At 37.5% G+C, this 24,167-nt stretch overlaps 2 protein-coding genes across 8 annotated transcripts in view; one reads left to right on the top strand and one right to left on the bottom strand.

Moving 5' to 3' along the window:
* Positions 1–24,167, bottom strand: part of LOC108031763 (soluble guanylate cyclase 88E) — a 38,538-nt gene that overhangs the window by 6,282 nt on the left and 8,089 nt on the right. The gene's annotated exons all lie outside the window — the stretch shown is intronic.
* On the top strand, positions 4,749–14,696 carry LOC108031564 (uncharacterized). 7 transcript variants are annotated; one of them, XM_050888746.1, is made up of 9 exons: positions 4,749–4,871; positions 5,894–6,035; positions 6,536–6,745; positions 8,634–8,682; positions 8,752–8,861; positions 10,883–11,089; positions 12,488–12,718; positions 13,239–13,399; positions 13,959–14,696. In XM_050888746.1, the coding sequence occupies exons 2-8, from the start codon at positions 5,945–5,947 to the stop codon at positions 13,259–13,261; spliced, it is 921 nt and encodes a 306-aa protein (XP_050744703.1). In that variant the 5' UTR covers positions 4,749–4,871; positions 5,894–5,944; the 3' UTR covers positions 13,262–13,399; positions 13,959–14,696. The 7 variants fall into 7 exon arrangements, with proteins under 7 accessions (XP_050744703.1, XP_016960605.1, XP_043946941.1 ...); XM_017105116.3 differs by having other exon boundaries at positions 8,613–8,682; XM_044091006.2 differs by having other exon boundaries at positions 8,613–8,682; positions 10,883–11,245.

Genomic DNA, 24,167 nt, shown 5'->3' with positions numbered 1-24,167 from the left:
CGTCTCAATTGGCATCTAAGCCAATTTGCCAACTGGAAATTGAGTCGTGCACTCGGCTGCACTCCTTTGGGAAATTCGCAGAGCCCGAGACGCCAAAACTAACCAACTAACAATTGCGGCCAAATTACACGAAGGCTGCAGGATCACCCAAGGATGCACTGGAGCCAGGAGGCAGGTGTCGATGGGTACAAGCCCTCATTTGTGCTCTCTGCACCCATAATTCACCCAACGCCTTGTTTATGGCTTATGGCCATTTGTTGTGTCACCAGTCATTCCATGCGCTTTGAACAGGATCCTTTATCCCTTCGCCCATAAATCCCCCGGTGGCAAATCAGGTCTGAAATCATAAATTTATGCATATCAGGGCAATTTGTTTGGATTTGCTGCGCATGGTACTTTTGTTTTGAGTTTCAAATCGCCTGGAAATGGTTGTGGTTTACTTACAGTTAAGTAGGATTTATTATGCGTTGTTCATAATCGTTCATTGAATAAATATGAAAAATATCTAACCAATAAAATGTAACCAGTTAATAGACCCGAGAAATGTTAGTAAATTACTTATTTAGCGTACTATTAATTTATCATATAAAACAAATAAAATCTAAAAATGTTCTTTAGATAAAGAGAATATTTTTAAAAAATATATAAACATAATTCAGAACTTTAATATTAATAGTACCCTGAAATGTCCTTTTCTTTGTACAATTTTTTTAACTGCAGATGAAATTTTCTTAGTTTTGCTTGATAAAATTGTTATACATAAGTGTAACTTATAATGTAATCTAAAAAGGGCAGAACTACATCTCATGACGTCAACTTGCCTAAATACTTTGCTCTTAGTAGATTTTATGTTTTGTTTTTTCCTGTATTTTGACTATTTTCTGGCTTTCTTTTAAAACGCAGATAAATGCTTAGATAAATCTTTGTGATATTTGTGTGGCTTCTCAAAAATATTTATATCACACAATGATGTGCGAACTACGGAATGGCGAAGAAGACAGAAATCTTAAAGAACAGACAAAGTACAAGACACCAGAACAAGCTAAAAAATTGGAGAGCAAAAAAAACAGTCTAAAAAACGAACGAAACTTTCGCTTTCGACCTTCTAACTTGTCGTCTTTCCGAGGCAGACACCCCCATAAAAAATAATAACAATGTAGAGAAACACTTGTGCCAAGCATATCAAAACATTGTCCACAGTCGTGCTGTCATCTGTGGGCCAAATAGACTTGAGTAATCTTTATTCATATACTTGCTATAATTGTGTATATACTCTTCTTTTTATTACATATTCGTTTGGGGCTGTTAAATGATCGCTCTGGCTTCCCCTCCTTTTTCATGAATGGAATGCGCAGCCAGAATAAATGGCGTTTCGCGTGGATGTATTCATTCGTATACACCTAAAGGCGAAAATAATAAACAGGATGTACAAGTTGTAGCTCAGTGTGACGTCAACAGGCTATTGATAAACGAGTGACTTCTGCCCTCAAAAAGGGGTGGACAGATCATCGTACTAACTGTTAATGGCCTTATACATTTTATTTTTAAAAGCAAACTTTTAGTCGAAATGTCAGCAGCAATGTTCGGTGTAGGAAGCCTCAAAGATGTGACCAAAATATTCACTTTGCCAGTTTGTCTGGCCATCATCAATCCATCAGCAGAAAAATTTGCGACAGCATTCAAGGTCAGCTCTGTGCAATTTCCATATAAATAGATCTAAATTCGACTTAACTGCATTGACCCTTGCGTCCTTGGGGATTAAAAAGATGAAAGGAAGTGGCCACTAATTTATTCAAATAAATATAAAAATATATGGGGCAAAGAGAACAAGCCATATAAATTGTGGATTCCTTAAAATTTTCAATTTTCCAGTCCGCAGAAAAATTTGCCTGGCATTCAATTTTAATGAAATTATAAACAAAATCTGTTTTTCAGGCACATATGTAGTATCCGAAAGCCAAATAAATTATGGAAGGCAAACCCCTTGTGGCACTGAGCAAGTGTACACATATCTCCTATACATAAGGCCTATATATCTTGTCCGTACACCCCTCATGCTCTGCAATTGTGGGGATTGCAGAAACAATTAATTTTCAAGTTCATTTGCGTGGGTCGATGGCGGTTTGAGAAGCAGATCCGATCAGACCCTAGCTGGCCACAGGCTGTAGATACAGATACGGATTTCAGCTGCAAAATCAGGCGAGAGCATATATCCACACGGATCTATCGAGTACACATATTTATTTTTATATCTCAAGAAAAATTCATTTGAAGGTGTCTGCTATATGTTAAGGTTAAGCATCGTTATATATAGACTCGGCAAAACTATGTATTAGTGCCGCATTATGTGTGTTTTTCTATTCATAATGTATGTTAGCCAGCATAGAGTGAGAAAAAGCTCTTCAGCTGAGGCATGAAAAACCATTAAGCTTTATGAGACCCCAGGTGACCCAAGACGAAAATATTGGGAACTCTAATTAAAAGGATGTAAAAAATTGATATTAATCGGTCTGCTGCACTAAATTTATTAATAGGCATTTAATTAGATTGTACTAAAAGTATTTTCCTTTTCACAAAAAGAATCTAAATTTAAGAATTCCTTGTACCTAATTTATACCCCTTTTAATAAAGCTTCAAAGAGCATTTAAAGAGTCACAAAACAAAATGTCATCGGTTTAAAACAAAAGGCTCTACCGTATTTATTTTCGCTAATTTGCTATGACTCAAAATTATATTTATATTACTTAATTTCTTGGTAGCTTTTCAGAGCTGGTGAGCCAAAACAAATTGCTCATACGCAGTGTTGACATTGTAGGATCTTCGCAATTTGTTTTTCGTTTAGTTGCGTTTCATCTCACTTGCGAAAACTATAATCGACCTTCACATTGGGAAAGCGATTTATTACAGACCAAGTGCAAGAGTAATAAAATGTGTATAAATTATTTGTTGGAATTGCATTCACTCAGTGTTTGACTTTCTGACAGCTGCCAGTCTGCTCCTCTCGCCCCAATGAAATGCAGTTTATAATTAATTTGGTTATAAAGAAGGCTATAAAATATGGGACATGTGCGCCGAGCAAATTGTTCGACATTGTTTGCATTTGTGTCACTTAATAATGAGCTTTCATCTGACCCCATTTCTCAAGAGGCCATAAAACGGATTTATTTAAGATTTTTCTTTCCTAGTATTTGCCTGGCTGATTGGCAAACATATAAATTGTAAGAATAATTGATTTACCTCTTGAAACCTCTTAAAGGTAAGATTCCGTTTTTGGATGTATAGTTCACAGCCAAATTTCGTATGACCTTCAAAGCAACATCAAAGAAATTTTAAAAAATTCCCACTGAGCTGCCAATAAACTAAAATTAAATTGAACAACTTGACAAAAACGAAAGTAAAATAAAAAGTTGCCCAATTCATCCTCAAGAGAAGCCAAAAAAGTGTGCCAGAAAGTAAAAGTTGAATCACATCAGCGAAATCACTGATTGGGCGAAACAGAAACCTTTGCCAGGTATTTCCCAATTTCCCGTGAGTTTTTTGTACACTTTTTGTAGATCTCTCTGTTGGTTCATCAAACCACATTCGGGTATTCAAAGTCAAGTTCAAGTTTAAATGACGCTGCAGGCTTGTTTAGGGGTGAAATTTACCAATTAATCTTGCATAAGGTAAACAAACAAAGTCAAAAGAACGTTTCAATGCAATTGCACTTGGCCTTGAGTCGATGGGAGAGAAAACACGTTCAGGGAAGTTCTGTAAGCGATCTGCTCGAATGCAAAGGTCAAATGATCTCCATGGGCACTATAAATAGGAAGATATGTACTCTGTGGTCTGCCCTTCAACCCTGCCCGATGTAATAGTATATGATGTGGGAAGCTCTACCCAACTTTGTTTATTCATTTTTAGGAATTTCCCTGGAAAAATTGTGTTTAGATTACTGAACATTAGGTCGCACGTGGGCAACCAACAGGTACCCTCAATAACAAAAAGTATATAGCTTTTTAGAATAATTACGGTCATTTAATGATAATACATAATAACCTATGTGAATGATTTATGACTAAAATATTTACTTTGAACTCTTCAAAATATATCTCAAAACGCTCTAAACACCAAAAATGTATAGGTAAAGTATCTACGCTTTCGACTTTTATTTAGCTGGACCAGTTTTGTTTATTATTTGTGTGGGCATGTGGCTGGAAATGTATTTCCAATTATCAGGAAACTATATTTTAGCTAATGCCAAAACCAAGAGAAAAAGTAAACAAATAAACACAATTTATATGCAACGAAGGAAAATTACTTGGCCTTCTGACAATGTCTTAAGCATTAATTAAATAAAATAATGTAATCATTGTTGTGAATTATACCGAGTACAGAGTTCATTGGTCAGTTCAATACCACAATTGACGCATTTCCTGTGACCAATAGAATAATGCAAAAAGTTGAAATGGTAAAAAACGATACGGAAAACCAAACGCAATCAAATGAAATTTTAAACAAGATTCGGGATTTTCTGAAAGAAATATAGGATCATGTAGGTGGCTTTTCTTTTTATGATCGTCGTCGGCGTCACAGCGACTTGGGTATGGAATCGTTGCAAACAATGAGTGGGTTGCCCCTCACGATCTATAAGAATATCCGAAAGCTTTCCATAGCCGATCTCCGGAGCTTTGGCACACAGATACGCCGAAAAACACTCACGGATAGAGCAACCTACGCCGTAAAGGAATGCGCCGTGCTTTTGGGGCCGAAACGGAATGGCAAAATTCTGAAACGAGTAAAATTGGTGAGGCGAATTTTCTTGGGGTTTGCAGTTTGAAAAAATTCTTCGTTGAGGATAGATCGCTATTTTTTAGGAGTAAATTTAAATTGTAAGCGAACCTGAAACACATTAAACAACACAACTAAGTAGTAAATTAAATAATTATGAACGGAATAAAAGACAATCAAGTCAAATTAAATAAAGTGTGTTATCGTAAGACAGTGTGATGAAAGAAAAACATTTAACTGGTGACAAATTATGGAAAAATGATCGAGAGTTATGAATGAAACGATATTCCATAGAGAAGAGACATTGATTATATAAGAATGACATTTGATACCGAAGTGTTGGAGCCCTTCAAGAGTTTGTGCAGTGAAATGGTCAACAACAAATATTGAATTGAATTAAATTACAGTTTAATTTGATATAATTAAATCGAAAACAAAACATTAAATTAAAATTGTTCATACTTTTTACGTTCTTCAGCAAAATAGTTTCAAAATCCTAGCACATTTCTTCGATACTGAAGGAAATTCCGATGAAAGCCAGAATAACAGAACGAATTCAACTCAAGGACATTTATAAATAAAAGCAAATTTAGCTGCAGCTTACACACAGATACAGATACACACACACACAGATACAGATACGCACACTTCCACGCACACACTGACATCTAGACTACACGATTTCTCAGGTTCTCATACACAAAAGTGTGAAATGTCCTATAAAACATAAAAATATTTTTATATTCGAGCAAACCAGAAGAAGCAACACGAAAAAACTGAAAAGCCGAACAGAAATATATTTATTTTTAGTGAGATTGATCTTGCCGTAGGAGCCATTTGTCTGATCGTGCTATTATATTAGATATATGTATATATTTTATAATCTTTGCACTGCTCTAAAGTGGCACACAGCCTGTTTATTTTCGAACCGAGAGACTTTCAGCGCGAAAGCAAAAAACTGAACTGAGAAAACATCCCGTCAATCGAGAGAAAAACGATTCGAATTCGTGTGTGTTGCCTGGCATTTCCCGGGAAATAGAATAATACGAAAGAAAACCCCGAAAAAGACATTGGATTACTTTGGAAAATTGCTAAGACATCTTTCTTCCCAACTCTATTGCAGCGAACGAGTTCAACGATTTTTTCGTGAACAGAACAAAACAAATCGATCAAAATGTTCAAAAACCACTTGGAAATGATTGGGCGCAATGAGAGCCCCAGCAAGAAGGCTAAGTTCTGGCAGTCCTACATCAGGTCCCTGAAGGGTAAGTTGAAAATGTTATAGGAAACACCTAAAAGTTCTTAAATATATCAAATAGAGGCGTATTTACTGATATATTATTAAATATTGAACTTTAATAAAATATCACTTAAGTATTCCAAATTTGAGCAGATTTAGGGACGCTCGACTGTTATATTATTAAACTTTTGGGCAATGAGTAACACAAATAGCCTAGCCTATATGTATAGTCTATTTATTTTGGCAGGTGTCATATCAGCCGAGCTATATACTTAGATCCGCTCTGTTGGGAAAGCTTTTTGCCATCCCAAGAATATAGAGAGAAATCTGTAAAATATGTGCTCAGGCCTTAAAACAAAGAAAGAATATGGGATACACATACAGAGGGGCGCATCTATGATAGACACAGAATAGAGATCAACTCGGCTTTTTTTTGCCCCGCTGGCATTGAGCCAAATAGTTAAAATAGCCGAAATATTTGAAAGCAATGAACTAACGCGGCGTTATCCAAACACCTATTTATAGGCTCCGAGGATATCCGTGCCCACGAGGCGCCCCGTGCCTCTCGTCCCTACAGCTCCTACCTGGACTCGCCCTCCTACAGGAGCATCTACGACGAGCCCGCCACCGCCAACGAGCGCGTCCAGTCCTCTGGCTACAGATATCTGCCAGTGAGCCGCGACACCTACGGCTACTCGCCCCGTGCCATCTACGATCATCACTACAGCCGAACAAGTAAGTTGGGCCAAATCACCATTTGCCGCCGATCCCCGCCTAACTTCTTTACACAGCCAAGAATATTTATCTTAATACATTCGATTTCCGACGCCTTGCAAATATTGATCGAACTTTTTGATATTATCAGGTATAGGGTTCCTAGAAAGTGTTTGGAGAATGTACAAACGAAGAAAAGTTTAGCGAAATCAAATGGTTCTGCACGTTTTTGATATTTCTTTATTAAAATGCGTAGAATCATTTTGGGATTTCATATACACTTTTTAAAAACCAAAATTTTAAATTAAATGTAGAAATCGGTATGCAAATCTTAAAGAATATATATTTTTTAAAGTTTAAATCATTTTGGAACCTTATATACATTTTAAACCGCTATGAAAGTCTTATTATATCTTACAAATTTATAAAGATCTCTATATGTTAAAGATAGTAAGGGCATCCAATCCCGTGATAGAAGTTTGCAAGGTTATATAAGCTTCGTTTGATCCGAACGTAACAAGTTCTTTCAGCTGCTCTGCCTCGCTTCGACGCGCCATCAATCAATCAGTCGAGTCATTTCAATCATCTCACAACTGCATTCTCGCCGTTGCCTTTGCCTCCGCCTGCCACAAGAGCTTTTGACAACACCTTGAATATCTCAGAACCGCCATATTTTTATGATTTTTCATTTACGACCTGCGATGGTCTTTGTGCGAGCGCTATGATTTCATAAATTTAAAAATAAAATTGCCAGCGCCAAGAGCCAAATGCTATTACGTCAATGAAAGCTTCGCTTCGCTCCGACTCGTTCGCGTTGATTTTGGCAAAATACCTCAGAAGTGAACAAAAAATCTAGACAATACAGGCTACACACAAACAAAAGCACATCTTTCTGGGCTATATATCGAGTCAGGTATATATGTGAGGAATTTTTGACTCAATTTTTTGGTGCGTGCTCTGGGATCAAATGACTGTGGCGGCCCTCGATGCGCGGAAACCGAAGTTCTCTTTTTCCGATTTTCCGAATTTCCACACACTCGCACACTGGCAAAACACCACCCCCGCACCACCCCAATGCCACCCTCAACCTGGTACCCCGTTTGCCTAAATTATAGTTTTCTTTTCGCTTTTTGTTGGACTAACCAATTGTTTTTTTTCTTTCTCTCTCTTTCATAAATGTTTCAGAATATACATAAATGTGTGTCGTCAAAATAAATACACATATGTATCCGAGCGATACGTATCTTTTTGATATTTTATGCGCACTCTCTCTATATATATTTATAAAAATATATATTGTTGTTCTCTCTAGGCCAAAGACAACTTAAATTTAGTGAAAAGGATTTTGTGTGTAGCTGTTAGTTTAAATACCGAAATTAGAAAATGATTTATTTGCTAGCCAGTATACAAAGTTGTGTGTATACACATATGTATGTGTTTTGTGTGTGAAATAAAATCTTTAAACAACCTGCTGTTGCTCTCTCTCTGTGTGCGGTGTCGCCTCCATCCATCGACCATCCATCAAAACAATGGGCCATCAAAGGGTTTGCTATGAACACCCATCGATCTATCACCTAACCACGGCTTGTACTTCATCTCGCAGTTGGGCGCAGTTCATTTGTAATAAATTGCTTTTTAATACGCTTTACTGATTTTCCAATACCCTTTCTTCTTTTCCCCGCTTTCGCTATGATAATTTCGCTTTCTGGGATTGCGTACGTATCGAATATTGCGCATACGCCGCGTGAGCCCATGCATAAACGATACCACTTTCTGTAAGCAATTACTTTTATGTTTGTTATTGTATTTGCCTTGCTTTTGAGTGCCTAAACAAAAATGGGAAAATGTTGAGTATTTTTTTTAAATATTCCCTGTTTTTTGTGGACAGTTCCAGCTAACTACGACGCAGAGAAGGCCTGGAATGATCATCTGAAGCGCATGCAGGAGATCGAGCGCAGGTGCGTTTCCCCTAGCCATTGCCATTCTCCCATGACATAATATCATTTTTCAATATATTTCCCGTCCAGGTACCCATCTCGCTACGGTCTCTACTTGAGGGACAAGCCACTCACGCCCAACTCGCTGGTGCCCCTGGAGTACGAGCCAGAGGACAAGCTGCTGGCCGAGCTCAACAAGGGTAAGGATATCAAAGACATTTTCTAAATCCAATGCCAGAAACAAAATCCCACACCAACATCGGCGGGAAAGTAAACAACAACAACCACACAACAACATCAACAACGAACAATTTAAAATTAATTTTTAAATACAAAGTGTAAGCACGAACTCAAAAAAATAGCAAATGAAATCTGAAACCCAACATCTAAAACGAACTCAACGAAATTTTTTTCAAATTCAGCCAACATCAAATATGAAAACTTTTGCAGACTTTTCTCAATCAAAGTTACGAATCGATTTTTGCCTAAATCTCTGTTCTGTTTAAACTCTATTTTGCAGCTATAAAGGTTTGAAGCGCTGAGCGTTAATGAAAAAGATACTTTTGTTTGCTTAGCTCGTAGTAAGACTCTTGTAAATTTACGCAAAATCTGTTAAACTTAAACATTGCGAAAGGATAAACGAAAATTAATTGTAATCAATTTCTGTCTGTAAAAAGAAATCCCGAAACCCAGCAATAGTCGAGTGAAAATTTCGTTAAATGTTTCATTGTATAATATATATATATAAATATACAAATGCTTTATTTTAATTATTAACTTATACAAAATCAACAACAACAACAACAAAAGTAATAAAACCAACAACAAAACATTTATAAAAAACTCTAATTTTAATTTTAGCCATTAAATATATTTAATATAAACATTTTTAACGAGCCCATCCAATCATTCGTCCCTAAAAACCGCCCATCCATCCGAACCCCGATAATCTTAAGCCTTTCTTCTAACAGCTGCTGTACCAAAGAGCATAGTTTTTGCTGCTAAATCGACTATTCGAGCCCACTGTAGCCCCACCGGCGACTTTACCCGAACCAAGAACACTATTTCCGCCCTTCGAGTACTTTAAAGAACCAACCTTAATTAATAATAAAAACATATAATACCAATCAAGAAAACTTGTGTTTTGGAACTTCTTATCGCAACGGAAAACTGTATCTTTCTGGTCGTTAATTTTCTAACCATTCATTCGCATTTCGATATTAATATGTCAATGTTTTACCCAGTTCAATTTGCTGTTGTCTCTCGTCCAGTCCCTCGTTTCACTACTAAAATCAAGCATAGAAATTCACGTTACACTGTGCGGTGCCTGTATATAAACTGCCAAGTACTCAAAAATTACTATTTAAAACTAAAAATCTATACAAAATCAAATGAAATATTTAACGAATTCTCTGATGAAAATGTATGTTTCATGTTCTCTGGCAGACAACTTGTAAAATTCCCTTGTGGAATCCCAAATCAGAACTTTTCCTACTGTAATCATGTTTCGTGCCCACAGTTTTGTGTAATTCGTACTATGTATCTTGTGTCGAATGTTGTTTGTTTTCCATCGTAAGCACTTTTCGAACATCGTTGGTTGGTGAGGCTTTTTCTTCTGGTAAGTTCGAGAGTTAGGGAAGGAGTTTTAAGAGGTACAGATATCTAGTCTTCATAGGCTAAGATATATTTTAACGTCTTTCATAAATATGTTTTGGTATTTAATATTTAATATTATATATTAATATAATATCTATATATTAATATAGAATAGAAAGGTAGATAGCTGGATGGATAGTAAGAAAGTTAGATAACTAAAAAGTTAAATGGTTAGATAGTTAATTACTTAAAAAGTTCGATACTTAGGTTGTTGTAAAGCTTGAAAGTTACTTGAAATTTTATTTAAAGATAATTATTTAGGTTTGGAGCAGCTTAAATTCTTTTTAAAATAAACTTTTTAATAACAAAAGATGTACAAGCATAGTAAGAATTTTTAAATATAGACCGATATTGTTTTCTGAATTATCACTTAATGGTTTGATTTTGAAATATACTTTAATTAAGGCAAAAAAATATGTGAAAAATGTGGTTGTTCTATAAAATACAGAAGGAAAGGAGAAAGGAATATAAATATTTGGACTGGCCAACTTATGGCAGGGGCTTTTCCGGTTCCTAATGGGTCCATCTTGACTTGGTTACTCACTTGACCCCGTTCTGGTTTCAGCTCGCCGCTCGGCCTCGCCGTTCCGCCCTGCCAGGAGCACCCGCGCCGGCAGCGAGCCGTACGTGCCCCCGCCGGCCTACTGGAACCGCGAGGGCAGCGTGCCCCGCGGCGGACCCTCGGTCTTCGACCGCGCCACCAGCCTGGCCCCGTTCACGCGGCCCAGCTTCCGCGCCAGCTCCCTGGAGCCCCTGGATGAGCTCTTTGAACGTAAGTTGCCCGCGATCGCCGAGGCTGATTCGGCGCCCGCTGACGCGCCCAGTCGGCCACTCGGTATTTTCGAGCGCGCCGGCTCGCCAAGTCCCACTCCCGTCAAAGCCGGTCGCTGGGGACCCCGTCCCACCGAAGTCGCCTACGATGCTGAGGGTAAAAATCAAAATTTCTCCTACTCTTTCCCCACCTAAAAAGAATTTCCGAAATTGTCCTGATACAAGAAGAGACGAAATTTGCGTGCTAACTGTTGAATTTTATGTGACTTATGTCGGCTTCTAATGCCCCGCGAAATGCGGCACAAACGATGATGGAGTTGATGGTGATGATGATACGGGGTAGCGAACGCGTTGAAAAATCGTTGCCATATTTTTCGTGATGCGTTCGAGCTTTAGACCCCTTGTTCACCCGCCCATCGTATGGCCATACAATTTGTCAAAATTATTTCCACTCTTTGGCTTCGCCAGCACGAGTATTTGTCGTGTTTTGAGTTGAGTTTGCCAGCAGCATCAGCAAAATTAGTACAGTGTTGCCCGAAGCGTAAGCGCCGCGCTTTAGTCCTCGAATGCAAATCGATTGAATGAGATTCAAAATTTAGGGAATAAACTGGAAACAGTATTGTTCAGTATTATATAAATTTATATAAATATTTTTTTTTATGTTTTGTTTCATTTTTTTAGAAAGAAAATTTCTTGAAATAAGTAACATAAAATAGTTGTTTCTTATTAGATACTTTTTTTATAGTTTCACAAAATACGTTTTGCCGTAATATCTAATTCGCCTACTATATATGTCTCTTAATAAAATACAAATGTAAAAATAAAGACAAATAACTCACTGTTTAAAATAATCACTTAAACCAATCAATTTTGCTAGATTTTGAAAACCCATTAATCGCTTCACTGAATCGGTTTGCATTCCTCAAAAAAAAAAAAACGCAACCAGAACCCCTCCTTCACAAGCCCACTGGTTCGCTTATCAATGTGCTCACTGTAGCGCCTGCCTATCTTTCTATCTTTCCACTTGTCATCCCTTTTCTATCAATATACTTTCCTCATGCATTTCCCTCCCCGCCATTATCCTTTGGTATTTTTTCCACAACGAAACCCCAACATACGCATGGAAAATATCAAATTATTGTTGATTGTTAAAGCGTTGTTTTTTTATTTGATTTACTTTTATTTTAGTTTAAAAAGCATAGCAAAAACAAAAAATATTTTTCTTTCTGCTCTTCTTGTATACATTGCTACAACAATACAAACAAAACCAAATGAAACCCAAACAACATCTGATTGTATACTCAACAAAACGCACAACAAACCAACACCGAAACGCCACCTTCATCCCACAACCACGCCATCTCTGATGACTATGCTACTGAAAATGCCAACCAAACAGGACTCCCGATCTTCCATCCCCGCAACCGGATCAGGGATCTGCTGAGCCCCAGCCCCAACTTGCCGATCTCCTCGATCGTGCGCGATCCCTTCTGGTGGGACGTGGATGACCTTGTGCCCTTCCGCGCCACCTCGGTGCCCCGTGCCTCGAGCCCCGTGGCCCGCGATTCGTACTTGTCGCCGGTGAAGAACCGCTACTTGTGGTCCAAGCACCCAGCCAGACCCTTGACCCGTAAGTATTACCTATAACCCGACCACAGATATCTCTGGCCTTACCAATTCTGGGTTGAAAATTATTGGGAGTTCGTTTGGGGAACTTTGAAATTCATTTTGGCCATTGGTAAGATCTCGCCTGTATATAGAGACACAGTTTGTAAATACTTTCGAATTGGAACACCCCACCCTTGAGAGCCCCTAGAAGTATTTCTTAAAAGCATGAGAGAAAACGACTTGCATCAGAGAAAGGAACTAATGTTTTTATACAAATTATTAGATGAACCATTTTAAGATCCCGTTTTTGAAAAAATGTTTCACTTTTGGGGGATTGTACGTAAATAGCTCTTCTATAATTAGTAGAATAACGTTAATATTTAAAATTTTAAAACACAATTAGTAAAATCCTACAGCACTGCTAGCACTAGAATTTCTTTCATGTTTTTGCAAAATTATATTTTACCCAATACATTGTCCAATATTATTTAAATGTAACCTTATTATTTCTATTTTATTTACATCTTAATTATCATAAACAGCTGAGGAAGAGGATTTATTCTAAACAAAATATTTAGATTCAATATCACAAACAATCGTTAGCTCTAATAACAAAGCGACGCTATATCATATGGCAATTCTGTAATTTTTTTGTACTTAATTTTACATAAATTACATGTAACGAAATGTAAAAAGCAAATTGGTAAGAAAAAGAAAAGCATGTGAAACGATAAATTGTTCATTGTAGAAACTACACAAATGACTTGTAGTTTTCGCATAAAATCCGATTGAAAAGTATGCCCAGTAGTGCCCCGTATTAGTAGTTTATCCCAACATGTAGCGTTAATAACATAAAACATACTTATTAGTAGAGAAATTACTGAGTTCTTTAATTTTGGATTAACTGCTTTTTAAAATGTTTACAATATATACTGTGCTTTGTGAAGTAGATCAATCTTATTAAGATTGTATTGCTTAGAAAATAAAATATTTCAACATTTTGTTGTTAAAGTAATTTCTTATACGTAAAGTCTGTATCCTACAATAAAATACTTCTCACTTCAAAAACTCGTATATCCTTTCCAAAATTTCACTTTAATTTTAAATTTTACTTAAACTAAAGAACTCCCTAATTTCTAGACAAATTGTATATAACATTGGTAAAAACTTCTGCACGCCATATACCTTTGATTATATTTAAATGTTTTCTGCACACACTCAAGCAATGTTTTTATTGATAATGTTTTATTTTCCCTCCCTAGCTCACCGCTCAATTTTGTAAACGAACGAAACAACGAACTACACAACAACAAGATCAAGAACATCCTGAAGAACAACAACGAATGCATCACAAGGGGCCCCCAAAACAATGACAACTAGCTTTTGGAGTAGATCAGTAGCATGAAAGGTGTTAGACCTTTTTACGAAGGCTTAATATCCGTCAACAACGTTTGAATTTTTTCAAAACTGCTAGAACTCCTCTCGGGAAACAACATCATTTCCGTTTGGGGTTCTAAAATCATTTGCCAAGAAGTGCGTACTTCCCGTAGAAAAAAAAGTAACCGACCGAATAAAACTCAAACTCTCTCCTTAATTTTTATTTTCTGATTTCTTAAGAACCTGTCTTAAATGTTAAGTGCAAGAATATGAAAAAAAATCGATTTACATTTATTATAATAAAAGAATAAAATCAACTTATGAGTTCCCATTTGAAGCAGCAACATCAAACAACCAATGGGTTTCATAAATTGTTCCTTTTTTGTATATCTTAGATGCTATATATAAAACGTATATTTATACAACTACTTGTATTTGTAAAAAAATATCGTCTCTGTTGCGGAGCTCGATAACATTTAGAAAACTGTATAGAGATATGTATATCTGCCACAACACATCCAACATTCGGCCTATCCATACATATTCTGGACATTTTCAATTTGTAATAAATCTAAAAAAAACAACAAAATTATGAATAATAATAAAAAAACTTCTAAAACCTATTCGAAATAACATTTTAGGGGTAAAAGCTTGGAAATGATATCTAAATATCTTCTAAATAATATATTTAAGGTTTTACTATGGAACCTATATATTGGAAGTGAAATTTTGTTGTATATTTTAAAATGGTTTAATGGTTTTAATGATTTTTCTATGGTATCCATAGATCTCCTATATAGGACGACCTTGACGCGACACGAAGAGAAATTCATTGAGATTCGATGTCGCATTTTAGCCCTCTTTCCGGGCCTTTCCCCTTTGTCTGCTGGCCTCTTGGCCATTTATCTTTCCATTTACTGCCTCATTGCTCCATTTTTTTCGTGTAACTTTGACGTTTTTGGCGTTTAGCACGCAATTGTTTCGCACTTCTTGTTCGCTCATATTCTCCGCCTGCCATTTGTCTATGCCATGCCATTTTGGCCCAGTTTGCACAGAGCGGTGGGGAAAATCCTGGGGGAACGGGAAAAATCCGAGGGGTTGGGGCCCTCTGGCAGGAGCCTGTCAAGTTCTTGGCCCATGAAACACGCTTCATTGTGTTTGCTCTTCAATCGCCTTAATTTTCCCTGCTCCTTTATTGTTACTGGTCATTTGTGACTTCTTTTCTGTGTACACATAGATGTGTTTCTTTCTTCATCGCACTTAATTATTGATTCTAACGAATTTTCTATTTGCCAAAGGTCAATGCAATGTCAGAGCCAACTCCTCGGAGATCCCAACTGCCGTGTTTCAATAGCATTTTAATTGCTTTTTAACTGCGCTCCCTCGAGTGTACACACTCGTGGGGAAAGTGGAAAATGTTTGCGCCCAGTCACGTGCAGACTTTGCAATTTTCGTGTGACCCCAGCCCGTTTAATTAAAATATTTATTAATTTTCCCGAACGAATATGCATTACGTATACGTATCAGTATAATCAGGGCCCAAAAACCACGCATCATTTTTGCCGCTTCCCTTTTTCTCGACGTCATGGTAAATGCTTTGTGGGTTTGGAAGGGGTGAATGATTTCCCAATGCTATTGTTCGTATTCCTCAATGAGTTGGGCATTTATTTGAGACGTATGGGAAGCGGTTGTGCGAAACTAGACCAAGATTCACATTTAGACCTATCCTTCATCCTGTCAGGTCTAATTGACTTATTGAAGCCAACAGGCAGCCCGAAAATGAGCCTCTGCTGATATGGATCGAAATTAGGATAACTTCGGTTGCCAGAATCGTTTATAATTTAACGAAATACACACCTTTATGGGAAGCTTTAAAGATATGCCACTTTTTTGGAACTTATATTTCTTATGAAAATAAGGAATTATTTGGAAACAAAATGGAGAGATCGGAAAATGTACAATTTCTTTTAGAATGCTTTAAAGATATTTATAATAAAAATATTATATAGAAAACTTATTTGAAAATATTTTTTTACAATTTTAAAATTATACCTTAAATATTTTACGTCACTAAGAACAAAAATTTCATAAAAAAATTAATTGTAAAATTTTTAAATTAACTAATTATTGTTCAAGAACATTTTCAATAACAATTTTCCATATTTAAAGTAAATAAAAACTGCCATAACTATTTTTAACAAAACCAGCGACCATTTTGTACCCATTTTAATTCAATACTAACTAGTTCAATATTAAATGTTAGTGCTCTTCCACAGACCTTTTATTTAATTAAAAAATTCCTCTTCAAATGTATCTTAATGAAACGCTGTCAAAACCACTGAATAACTTTCAAGTGCCATTCCCACTTTGACATAACTAAGCTGTCAGTTGGGCTTGCGATTCGCGGAAAAGTGTGACCGAGTTTAAATTGCAGTACCGGGAAAAGGCAGAGCCCCAAAGTTGTTTCGGGTGAAACTGCGGCTGCTGTTATCTGTCAAAATGTTTGAATCGCCCCTCCACTTGGCTGTCATCTGCGGCTTCTGCGACGCCTGTTGCTGACGGCCTCGCTTTTTTCTGCCTCTCGAATTCGGCCCCGAACCGAAGATTTATGTCTTTGCGAAAGTTTTTCGCCGGTTATCGCTGGCCATCAAGTGCACGTGCCTGAGAGTTGGCCATAACTGGCAGTTCCTGTGCTAATTGGTCAGGGTTTTCCTTCGCCCCATGTATGTGTGTTGGTCTCTTGACAGGCCCGTCACAAATACAAGCAAAGAGCGGAAGTGGAAAAGCATTGCCTACTTTTGGGACTGCACTTCCATTGTCTTTCGCTGGCCTTTCGGGAAAAGGGGTTTGATTGGGGAACACTTTGCCACATCTTGCTTAAAAACCCAAATTTAAGGTGGAAACAAGTCAAGCGTGGATTTTTGTTTGCTTGACTGGCTTTCGGGTCGGGCCAATTAATTACATCAAACACACAAATTTAATTTGTCCAAACAGAAGTCAGGCTCCTTTAGAGATGAATGAATGTGAAAATGTCTCAATTGGAGGCTTCCCGCGGGCTTGATGCTTGATTGTGCTGAGTGGTAGCCACCCCAAGGCATCGGCCAGATAATCCCGACCCCCTTAACCCCCTTAGCCTCCTTGACCCCCCACTGCCAACCGAGCAAGCTGATGAAAGGTGCTTGAACTGTTTTATTATGGATTTGCTGCTCTCTGCCAGACAATGATGGGGCAACTTTAATTATCTGTGAATAAAATGGGAATGTGAGATTGTATAGGGTTCGCCAGCTTTCTTCAAGGTTAAATTAAAGTTAAATGAGTAATCGCTGTAGTGATAAATATCTTTATTTCCCTCTTAAATGAAATTGTGCTGAAAATTGCACAAACAAAGAAAAGTTAGTAACTACATTCCCGTTTTTCATTATCCTTCGGAGCGTGGTTCATACGCCATGACGCCACATTTGTAAGTGCAACTTCTGCTTGGCCAACAAATAACTATCACCACAAGGAGCTTAGTTCGAGTTAGGGATATACCTGGAAAACTTGGCGAGGCAGGAGATAAGAGGATACTGAGAAGGAAGCTTACAGAATAAGTGAAATGCGAAAAACAACTTTGTCATTAACCCACAACACCTGAGAGTCCCCAGCTGAGAAAAACACACAACGGCGTAAGTCACAACTAAGAGAAAAAGTTAGAGTTGGAGAAAACTCGCTGGTAAGTTTTACTACGATTTTGAAAAAGTTAGATAAAGGTAAAAAAACAACTACAGAACTTGAGATACCACTTTTTAAATGAATTGAGTAACAAAGCAGTCAAATAATTATTTTGTTAGCCGGTATTTATATAATATTCTAGATTTGCGGCAGAAGAAATGCCAAACCAGTTTCCCTTTTTATGCATAAAGTCAAACCCCAGACTTAACTTCAAGCTGCTGAATTTTCTTCTGCTACTTGAAACTGCAACTTTGATTGATATGCCACAAGCTGATTAATGTGTCCGACGGCAGGAGTCCGTGAAATCCCCGCGTTAAGTGATTAGTCGCCAGATATCCATCTCCCTTTTTCTTATGAGCAACTTTAGCCGTGGGCAAATTGAGACCGAACGCCGCTCAGGTCATTTATCAAAAACATAATATCGACAAAATTAGCGATATTTCGCGAGGAACCCTCCCCAGTAACCAGCGTAAAATCAGCATGAGACGAAGGTCAACCCACGAGATACCTAGGACTTGCCACAAGAATGCCCAGGGATGCGGAAGTGATTACTTTCTGGTGTCCCCAAAAATGCCAAAAGGCTTTAAAAGGGGCTTTTTGCTTTTGCTGCCATCCCTTCACGTGAATTATGAAGAGCTTTTCCAAGTGCGTGTGGGGACTGCGAGAATTTTCAATTTTTCCTTGTAGTTATTACGCTTTAATGGGAATGGCATTTCGATGTATGCTGGGCTCATTGAAAATTTAAGTAACAAGTTGATGGAAAAAGGCATAAAGATTCGTTCTCATATATACAAACGTTTTTGGAAGAATATAAAGAGTTCAAGAAACGTAATGGCTTTAAGCTTTAGCAAAAGATACAATAATTTAAAGCCTTAAAATGAATTTAAACCTAAATATTTGGTACTATCTCTATATATTAATAACTTCAACTGAATTTGGTTGTTCAAAAACATTGTGCGCCGTCCCTGATAAAACAGTTTACCATTTGCAGCCACAATTTAGGTAATTCACATGCATGCAAACAAAATAAAATACCTCGTATCGCTCTCAATTTACAAGTGTCGAAAGCTGTCAGGGTTTCTCGAGTGGCGGTGCATAATCAGGCTGTCAGGCCAACAAATATTCGGGCGAATATAAGTATATAAATTAGCATAACAAATACCCAGAGCATGCTCACTTAAATTCAAAATTAAATTGTACCCTAAGTGGGACAATTTTTTAAAGATTCCTCCTTTTCACTGGAGAGTAAATATAATTTGGAGGTTCCCCGGGGCGATTTCCCTAAGCTTTTCACCCGAAAACAAATTCATAAACGAATATATATGTAAATGCTGTGTATACATTTGCATATAACTTATGGGACAGAACTAGCGTTTTCTGGGGCACCGAAGCCCCGACTTTGAAGGTTGAATGGAGCCCATATCGTAGGCTCTCCCAGCGACATGAGTTACTTGCCTGATTTTCTCATACATAATAAATGCATTGCAGTTTCCCAACACCCCCGAAATGAAAAACAGTTTGGTTCACTGTGGGCCTGCAAAAATTTTCCGTTTAGGCAAGCACAAAAATTGAAAATCAATTCGTTTGCAGCCACCGCAGCATGCAAAATTGCGCAAAGAGATAACGTGAACAACATATTTTGAGGTCAAACATTTTCCCATTTTCTCGGGAAGACAAGGAAAAGCTGCTGAACTTTTTGAGGCTTGTAAATTAAATGCGATTGTCATAAAAGTTGGCTTCATGATTTATGCGGTTGCAGTTGATATATTTCATTGTGGTTATTGAATTGAACTATTATATTGATAGCTATAGATTGTTGGGAGGAGTAAAGTTGTCTGCAGAAGTTAAATTGTTAAGGATTAATTTATAAATGCTTTTTTATTGAAGCCTTATTTATTATACAGTTTTAGGGGTTTCTCGTATCAGATAAAACAAAAAGAATTATCAGGATGCTTAAAGATGGATTATTATTGTATTCAATAACTGGAATATTTAAATTAAATCCGATTTTTTTAATGAGATAGAAGGGCTTATTGATAAAGAAGTGGAATTCCATACTCAAATAGTGTCATAAATATTTAAATATAGTGTCCATTGCCGTTTTTATATCTTTAAATATAAGAATATATACTTTAGCAATTATAATTAGTTTGGATTCTTTAAATTGAATTTACTATAAAGTTGTCATTTGGATAAAATGGTTAAAATAAATATATATAAAAAATAAACAATTGTTTATTTTTTATACAATGAAGTAAAATGAATTGTCATAATTTGCGTGGAACAATATGTTGTTTTATATCCAAGACTTTATTAAAAATTTTTTTATATATTGAATTCAAGGCGCATTTAGTTTTTAAATTACTCCATTTGGTATTACAAAATATAACCCCATGGCTTGATAAATGTAATTTAATCAGTTCCTGAAGACCAGCAGAACTAAGCATTCCTTGGCATATCTCTTTACACACTTTAAGATCTCCTTGGGCGAGTGTTTGCCACCATATTTGCCCAGCTCTTCGGGCTAGAAAAAGGCCCTCCGAGCGGTCCCCTCATAATCTGTCGCCCATCTGCGGGAATGTGGGTCACCAGCTGCAGCGACACAAACCACCCCGAATCCGTGGGTTATTTATGCTGAACTGAAGCATATTTATTTACTTGTTTGTGTTTGAGCGGCCCCCAGCACACATCGACTATTGTTGGGCACTCAGACGGTTCCGAATTGTTATTGTTTGCTCAGATTCTGTTGACAGACACGAGTCCTGGCAGGACTATAGTATGTTAATGAACAGTAATCTGGCCAGCTTAAGTGAAGGGGATCCTTCGGGGCAGCTGGGGATGGGGCGGCACTTGAAAGTCTGTGGAGCGTTTGACAATGAGACAAATCAAATTGGGGTTAACGCATCAATTGCTGCTTTTCGGTGCCTCCTCCCAATCAGCAAATGCCGTCCTTTCATCTTACTTGGCATGACAACCCACAATTTTGGACAGTCATTCCCCGTCAAACGCCAAACCCATCAAATATTATGGCGCAGTCAGCCAGTCAGTCGCATCTTCATTGACTTATTTATGGGTCGTAATGAGAGAATGCGAGCCCAGTAATTGATCCCATTGGGGGTGACAGCAAAACAAATGTAAATCGCACATCAAATTGTTTTCGCGCACAATAAAAATTGTTATGGCAAACACACAAAGATTTCTGGGAAAATGTACAAATGCTTTTTCCTTTGATGGATTCGAGGCAGAGTAAACAACGTGTTGTGTTAGATTTTCCTTAAAATGTTTTTTGAGTCATTGATTTTTTTATTTATCAACACATATATATTTAAATAATGGAACAGATAACGCATTTATCTTATAAGGAATCAACTCAAGCACCCCTTATATTTTAAAGAAAAGTTGTTGAATGTCAACAGAACGTAAATCTCTTTGCCGAAAAGGTTTTATTTCCTGACAAAGGCCATCAAAGTTTTCCCTCCTCTGCTCGTTGGCTTTTCCACCGTTCTCGTAAACTTTTCCGACTTGTTTATTTGCAAACAATTTGCCTATTTGCTTATGGTTTCTGCCTGATTAAACATGCCAAACACACGCAGCCACGTAAGTATGCAATGCGAAACGATAACTTTTTGAAATGCTATCAAATGCCCTGTTTTTCCAGGAGAAAATCGTGGGCCTGGCCTGCCGTTTTCAGCCGTCTCAGCCTTGTGTGTGATATCTTTCTATCAATAAAAAAGGAAAACGTGGAAAACAAAATGAAACTGTCACAGCCTCGGGCGACCTTGGCAACCGTTTGACTCCTTTACTTGTCAAACAAAAAAAAACCTGTCAGGTTTATTTGCAAAAGTGTGAAAAAATGTTGAGGAAGCGTTTTCCTGTTTCTCTTTCTCTGCGCAAAATCCGAAGCCCAAATAGTTGGGGAAAGCCGAAACCACACCGCTTACTTAATCAAATTGAAACCACTTAGCAGATGCCAGCGAAACAATTTTAATTAAATTTGAGAGCTAAATTTAAATGACCTCTTGGCTGCAATTCAATTTGAAATTTCTCAAATGGTGTCCAATAAAATTTCCAGACAAAGGCGAAAGGCAAGGGAAGGAGGACCCTAAATATGCGGGCGAAATTCCAGAGCAGAAAATTGCAACACCTGAGGAAAATGCCTAAAAGATTGCCTAATTTAAATCTCAGTTACATTTATTTTTCCTCCTCTGCAGAAATTGAATTAAAATGTGGCTTCCTTTTCTTTTTATTTCCCTGTGCTTTCTTTTAAGGCGGTGGAAAAACGTTTGTTTACCCTTAAATGAATAAAAATATCGTTTAATGGAAGCTTACGGAGCTTACGGTGAGGTCTTGATAATAAATTTAATTTAAAAAAATGTATCATAATTAAACCAAAATATTCTGATTCCTTTTTTTAATACATGTATCTAAGGGAGCTGTCTTTATCTTGTTAAAGAAAATCTACTGCTCAAAACGTCCCTAAAGCAAGCTTTCATCTGGAAGATGTAATGAAGATTAAAGTCAGTGGGCGCAAGACTTTAAAATGTAATATTTTGCTTACATATATCAAAGCTTCTCTTGGCTTTGCACTTAATAAGGAGAAAAATGCTTAGAGAGGCAAATTCATTTGGCTTACCTGACTGCTTGTCTCGCCTTATAAACGTGCACTTCATTTTTATTACAAATTAAACACAACAACGGCTTTCAGCCCGCTTTCCACCCACTTTCCCCTAAGCCGCTTTCCAGGAGATTTTCCTGGTGCTCTCGGGCGCATGGAATCCTCATATGTGCGGAGATACATTATTTTCGCGTTGACAGTTGGCCCTAAAATGAGCGCCCATAAATATTATTAGCTGCGCTCTCTCGCTTTTCCGCATTTCCTTTTTCATTTTCCCACCCGCTTTTCCCACTGTGACAGAGTGACAAGCAGCTTTTCGCAAATTCCCTTCATATTTTCCCTCATGCCATTTTTAAATATGCTGCCCGAGGGTGGAAAATTTGTTTGGGACGTTTTGTTTTTTTTTCCGGTTGGATTTCATCTGTGTGCTTTTTGTTTCGGCTTTCCTTTTTTTGGGCTGGTACTTTTCAGTCTAAACATATGTTGGCTCATTATCCTTTTCTGCAGCTACGCTCCTGGGCGCTCACATAAGCCTGATAAACAAAAAAGCGGTTGGCCAAAGGACGCCTCAAAACTATTTATAGCTTCGCAGGATAAATGGGGCAAAGGTCTGTTTACTCTGACAATTTTCCGGCATGTCATATACAGAGGGGAACATTTTCAATTTTTCGCCCTCGGCTTCATTAAATAAATTGGGATGAAAATCTCTGTCAAATTAAGTTCGAAACTCGGGGCGGTGGAAAAAATATTTATGTTGTGCCATTTACTTAAGTTTTACTTAAAGCTTTAATTTCGAGGGAAAGCGTAGGCCAGAGCGAAACACATTTTCTGGGACATTTGCGGTTTTCGTTTTGCGGCCAACAAAAATAACAAGGGCAGAATTTCGCCTGAAAATGCGAAAACCTTGTGTGAAAACAGAGCAACTGCGAAATTGTTGTTTCTTTTTTGTGAGCAAAGCTTTTTGTTAACTCATGTGCGATGGCGGTTTTAGTTTTAGCGGGCTTCTTCTTATGACAATGTAAATATTACGCTTGTCAGGAAGGAAAACACCAGTGCCCCTGGTCTGTTTATAAATCTGTCCGTTTATTTGCACTTTGGCGCATCAACTTAAATTAAAAGGGAAATAAAATGCTGAAAAGGAAAACAGGGGACGCAAGAGATACCCGTATCTCCTGCCATAAAATCGGGGTTTGTATGGTCTCCGGTCTTGTTCTGCCCTCTGCCGCCTAATGTCCTGTCCCTCTAGGATTTTATCTTGTGTCCAGTTCGGTGTGTGTTCCATCCGTTTTACTGTCAACGGTGATTAGTTGGTCTTAGAGTGGGAGTGTTTGTTTGTTTATTTATTTGCCAGCGTCTGTTTGTCTTCTTGCCGCCCAGCTTAGGCATTTAATTTCATTTCAGTGCGTTCGTTGAATGAAAAATTTAGTTCAAGTCAAGCCGCTTAAACGTCCTCAGGGGCACTTGGCTAGGATTTCGAGTTTTCTTGGCCCATTTGCGGTGCTATTTGGTTTTGCTGGGCGGACTATGAGTATTTTGCTTCATATATATGAATTAAAGACTTTGCTTTATTTAGTAGCTGTGAAGATATGTTCTGATAGAACAAATTCCTTACTTTTTTCCCTGCTCATTATCTTCTTCACACACTTTCTCCTTTCAATTTAAGCAGGGCGCGAATTTATGACCTCAAAATTACTCCAAGCACTCCCCCTCATTACAATTTTCCTTGCTTGCCCCGCTAATTATTCATAATTGAAATAAGTCAACTGCT

The sequence above is a fragment of the Drosophila biarmipes genome, chromosome 3R, assembly GCF_025231255.1.
Source record: "Drosophila biarmipes strain raj3 chromosome 3R, RU_DBia_V1.1, whole genome shotgun sequence".
NCBI lineage: Eukaryota > Metazoa > Arthropoda > Insecta > Diptera > Drosophilidae > Drosophila > Drosophila biarmipes.
The sequence above is the reverse complement of the archived record's forward strand: the minus strand, read 5'-3'. Positions and strand labels throughout refer to the sequence as shown.

Coding starts and splice junctions, on each gene's coding strand:
- LOC108031564 (XM_044091006.2), top strand. CDS start 5,945: ATGTTCAAAAACCACTTGGAAATGATTGGGCGCAATGAGAGCCCCAGC. Junction 6,746..8,612: donor TCATCACTACAGCCGAACAA/GTAAGTTGGGCC, acceptor TTTTGTGGACAG/TTCCAGCTAACTACGACGCA. Junction 8,683..8,751: donor ATGCAGGAGATCGAGCGCAG/GTGCGTTTCCCC, acceptor TTTCCCGTCCAG/GTACCCATCTCGCTACGGTC.